This window comes from Hevea brasiliensis, chromosome 8 (assembly GCF_030052815.1).
Source record: "Hevea brasiliensis isolate MT/VB/25A 57/8 chromosome 8, ASM3005281v1, whole genome shotgun sequence".
In the NCBI taxonomy this organism is placed as follows: Eukaryota; Viridiplantae; Streptophyta; class Magnoliopsida; order Malpighiales; family Euphorbiaceae; genus Hevea; species Hevea brasiliensis.
Window position 1 is genome coordinate 92,834,078 of NC_079500.1, and position 4,684 is coordinate 92,838,761.

Genomic DNA, 4,684 nt, shown 5'->3' on the forward strand with positions numbered 1-4,684 from the left:
CTTAATAAGGGTAAGTAGATTTAATTTTGCGTTCTTTATAAATTAGTTAAGAGGGCTCGGATGGAAATGTTAATCCTTTTTTCAAAAGGAAATTTTGGTCTTTCACTAAATTCGGATCACTCAGATACACAAGTAAATGAGACCACCTTAGTGAATTGACGTTACGAATTTTTTAGTTCTGAGATTATTTTGCGTACGGATTAAGATTTGGTGTGAGAATCGGATAAGAACTCTCCTCCAATCTCTTTTAAGTTATTTATTGAAATTTTGGAGGGAGATCGGATAAGAACCCTCCTCTGATCTCCTCTAGATGTTTATTAAAACTTCTGAGTTGAGACCGGATAAGAACTCTCCTCCGATCTCTTTTTAACGTTTATTGAAATTTTGAGGGGAGATCGGATAAGAACTCTCCTCCGATCTCCTCTAGACATTTATCAAAATTTTTGAGTTGAGATCGGATAAGAACTCTCCTCCGATCTCTTTTTAACGTTTATTAAAATTTTGAGGGGAGATCGGATAAGAACTCTCCTCCGATCTCTTTTAGATTAACAGGAGCCTGAAAGGGACTTTTCCGATCTCCCGGATTTTAACTTCGGCTATATGACATAAGAGCCTAAAGCTAAAGATTCTGGCATTCAAAGATGCTGGGGATAAGACTTCTCGATACCTTTTGGCTAGATGGGGATAACTAGGCTTGATTTACCGACCTTCCATGTATTCATTTTACCAATGTCTATTAATGACCGATCTATTCTGTTTTGCTTATTTTGGTTTTATTCCACTTTATGACCTCTTTGTCGAATTGCTGTTTACGTCAGCCTAATAGTTTAGCTATCTTCCTGACGCGTTATTCAGGTTTTCTCTTTTAAAAGAGACCCCTAAGTTGCAGTTACCTACGTCTTGCCTGACCATTTACACGCTACTAGGAGCCAGAAAAACTTGCATTCAGAAATGACAAAGATTAATAAAACGACGGACTAAACAATAAAGAGATAACTCGAGAGTAACATTCTTTTGGGTCCTTTTGCACAAAATGAACTTGGAGAAAATCAAATACGCAAGAAGAACAAAGAAAGTGCGAAAAGTAAGTGTAAACATTTAGTAAAACAGCAATATGAGCTCTTACCTGTGAGGAGCCAAATCTACTGAAATAGCTACGGGGTGGCAAATAGAGATAAGACAGTGAACTGATTAGCTTGAGAGCTGATGTTCGTCGGGAAGTGAACATATTTTCACAGATAAGTTATTTTTTTAAAAAAAAAGCTAAATTATTATATAACATATTTTTAAATATTTTAAAATTATTAAATTTATAATTCATTGAGAAAAGAGATACATGATATTATTATTGAGGACTCTTTACAAATTGAAACTCAAGGGCAGGCAGGCAGGCATCCTTTGACAGTATGCATGCATGGCAATTTAGTCAATTTACAGGCTTAACAAGGTTCCTTACTCACTAAGAAGCATACATAATTAATCTAGCCATTAATTCTACGTATACATCAGATAAAGTAAAAAGCAAATAGAGAAAGTTGATAAGCATTTTCAATTTCTTGAATCTTTTAGAAACATATATAATAAAGAAAAGCATTGCCGCCCATTAAAAGAGAAAAGCTGAACAAGACACCATAACAAGAAAAGATGCTGCAGGAATACAAAGAGAAAAGGAGAGATACTCATACAAGTGTTTAGAAGGAGAGAGGGAATTGAACTAGCTAGGTGCAAGTGCAACAAACAGAAATTAGATTAAAGAAATGTATAGATTTAGCAACACAGTTATTGGGTTCTTGAATCTTTTCACTCTCTTAGCTTCCATACCTATCATTGGTGGAGGCTTATGGATTGCAAGAAGCAGCACAACCTGTGAAAGTTTCCTCCAAACCCCACTTCTGGTTGTGGGTTTTGTTGTGCTCATAGTTTCACTAGCTGGCTTCATTGGAGCTTGTTTTCATGTAGCATGGGCACTTTGGGTCTACCTCGTGGTCATGTTGTTCCTTATTGCAACCTTAATGGGATTGACTATTTTTGGGTTTGTTGTCACAAGCCAAGGTGGTGGTGTGGCTGTTCCTGGTAGGATTTACAAGGAGTATAGGCTTCAAGATTATTCTCCTTGGTTGAGAGATAGGATTAATGATCCTGACTATTGGAGAACGATTAGAAGCTGCATAGCGGGTTCCAGGACTTGTGCCAAGCTTGCCTCTTGGACTCCTCTTGATTATACAGAGAAAGACATGTCTCCCATCCAGGTAAATTATTATTATTATTATTATTATTATTATTATTATTATTATTATTATTATTATTATTATTATTATTATTATTATTGTGTTCATTGATCAAATAATTATACAATAGAAATACTTCTTCTCCTTCAATAAAACACTAGAAATTAGATTTTATGTTGATAGTCAGTAGCAGAATTAGAAATTTACCTCGAGGTAAATACTAATTAAGAAGAAATTAAATAAAATCTTGATAAAAAATATAGACACTAAAATAAAAATATAAAATATTAAGAGATCAAAATCAATTAATATAAAAAATAATGAAATTTACATATAAGTGAAGAGGTCAAAATAAAAGTAAAAAAATTGAAAAAGAAAAAAATATTTTTTTTTAAAAAAATTAAAATTTGTAAATAAAATTTTAATTTTAAAAATTTTAGGAGACAAACAATAACTTTTAAAAAATACATCAAAATTTATGAATAAAATTTTAATTTTAAAAATTTTTGGAGCCGGTCGTCCCTTTAAAATTTCGCCCATGTTGATAGCTTATATTAATATGCTTGTGAGTTAGCATTAAGTTTTAATTTAGCAATATTGAAGTTGTGATGAGTTCGAGTTCTAATGGAGTTCAGCCTAAGGAAAAAAAATTGCAAGCTCTATAAAATGATAAATAACAAATTTCTTTTGTTTGGGTGAAGTCTGGATGTTGCAAGCCACCAACTTCATGCGACTACTACATGCCAACAATGTTGCCTCAAGACCCAGATTGCTACAGATGGAATAATTCCCCAACTTTACTGTGTTATGGGTGTGATTCTTGCAAAGCTGGAGTGCTTGAAGATGTGAGAAGGGATTGGCACAAGCTCTCAGTCCTTAATATTGTGATGCTTGTGCTTCTCATTGGGATCTATTCAATAGGATGTTGTGCTTTCAGAAATACAAGAAGGGCTGAAACTGATTACCCCTATGGAGAAAACAGGATGAGCAAAATCAGACCCAGATGGGATTATTATTGGTGAGTGCAATCAAACACCCATTATCCTTTTCTTTTATTTTATTTTCTTGGAAAATTTAATAGATATAAACTTGACAGAAAAAGGGGAAAAATAAAAAAAAGGATATATATTTTTTTTATTTTTACTTTAAAAAATAAAAATCATCTTTAATTAACTACGTAAACATTCCAACCTCCATTCTCCTAATTTTCCAATAAAAAAAAAGTACATATGCTTACTGAGTCTCACAAGTGTTAGATAATTTATTCTACAGTCTTGTTTTTAAGAATTGGTAGGGCCTTCTAGGCATTATTTATATCAAATTAAAGAGTAGGCATGCATGTCTCTCTCTCTCTTTTTCTCTTACTGTTGGAGATGATGGTTTGAACAGGTGGAGATGGTGGCATGACATGAAAGAACGACTTTACTAGAAGAAAGTTCCAATGGTTGTGTTGAAAATTTCAGTGGGTATGTTTGCTGCTGCTGCTGCTGCTGATTTAAAGAGGAGACAATTCTGTTGTTTTGCAGTGGAAATTGGTGGCCATATATATATATATATATATATATATATATATATATATATTGGAAGTTTCAATCTCACCTTCTTTCTTTTCACACAACTTCTCTTTGTCTGTTGCTTTTTTTTTTCTTTGTACAAAGATGAATTTCACTTTTAATTTCCAAAAATTATATATACCCATTCTCTTTCTCTTTTTCCTTTACTTTGCCTTTTGATATTTCTTCAATTTCTCTATGTGCATCAAAAGACAAAAGCTGCTTCTAGTACACATTTTTTTAACAGCAAATGCCAAATACATTGCAGGAAAATGGGCATAACAAAAGCTCATTGATTCAAGAAAGTTGGATTTTAAGAAAGTTTTATAAAGTAATGATAGGTCTTTTATAAATTTATATTTGAGAGTACTCATTATTTTATAAGATATTTTTTATATGTAAAAAAAATTATTAATGAAAAAAAAAGTAAAAGGGAAAATGACTTTAAGCTCCATTTGTTCTACAGAAAATAATTTGTATATAAAAAATATTTTCTATGAAAATATTTTTCATTATTTAGTTGTAATATTAAATTAATAATATGTATTTATTTTATGCGTGTATAAATGTGTTCACAATTTGATAAGATTATCAAAATTTAAAAAATAGAAAATAACTTTCTCTTTTAAAAAACAAAAGTTATTTTCTTTAAAAATGATTTAATTTTTCCTTTAATCAGAAAAATATTTTTTGTTAACTAATTTTCTTGAGTGTTTCATACATAAAAATACGAAAAATATTTTTCAAGAAAATATTTTTTGTGAAACAAATAGAGTCTAATTTTTTTTTAATATTTATTTTTTAACCTATCAAATTAATGAATTGAAAATATTTTTTCTGTAAAAATTTTATTTTACTCAACAACTTTAGCGCAAAGTACAGTCAGCCGCATATTGGTTTAAA

At 31.0% G+C, this 4,684-nt stretch overlaps 1 protein-coding gene across 1 annotated transcript; it reads left to right on the forward strand.

The window, feature by feature from the left end:
• Nucleotides 1-1,566: 1,566 nt before the first annotated feature.
• LOC110647956 (tetraspanin-6) lies at nucleotides 1,567-3,785 on the forward strand. Its single transcript, XM_021802011.2, has 3 exons — nucleotides 1,567-2,249; nucleotides 2,930-3,246; nucleotides 3,618-3,785. Exons 1-3 carry the CDS (start codon nucleotides 1,758-1,760, stop codon nucleotides 3,655-3,657), a joined length of 849 nt encoding a protein of 282 aa, XP_021657703.2. The 5' UTR covers nucleotides 1,567-1,757; the 3' UTR covers nucleotides 3,658-3,785.
• The last annotated feature ends 899 nt before the right edge of the window (nucleotides 3,786-4,684 follow it).

Coding starts and splice junctions, on each gene's coding strand:
- LOC110647956 (XM_021802011.2), top strand. CDS start 1,758: ATGTATAGATTTAGCAACACAGTTATTGGGTTCTTGAATCTTTTCACT. Junction 2,250..2,929: donor AAGACATGTCTCCCATCCAG/GTAAATTATTAT, acceptor GTTTGGGTGAAG/TCTGGATGTTGCAAGCCACC. Junction 3,247..3,617: donor CCCAGATGGGATTATTATTG/GTGAGTGCAATC, acceptor TGGTTTGAACAG/GTGGAGATGGTGGCATGACA.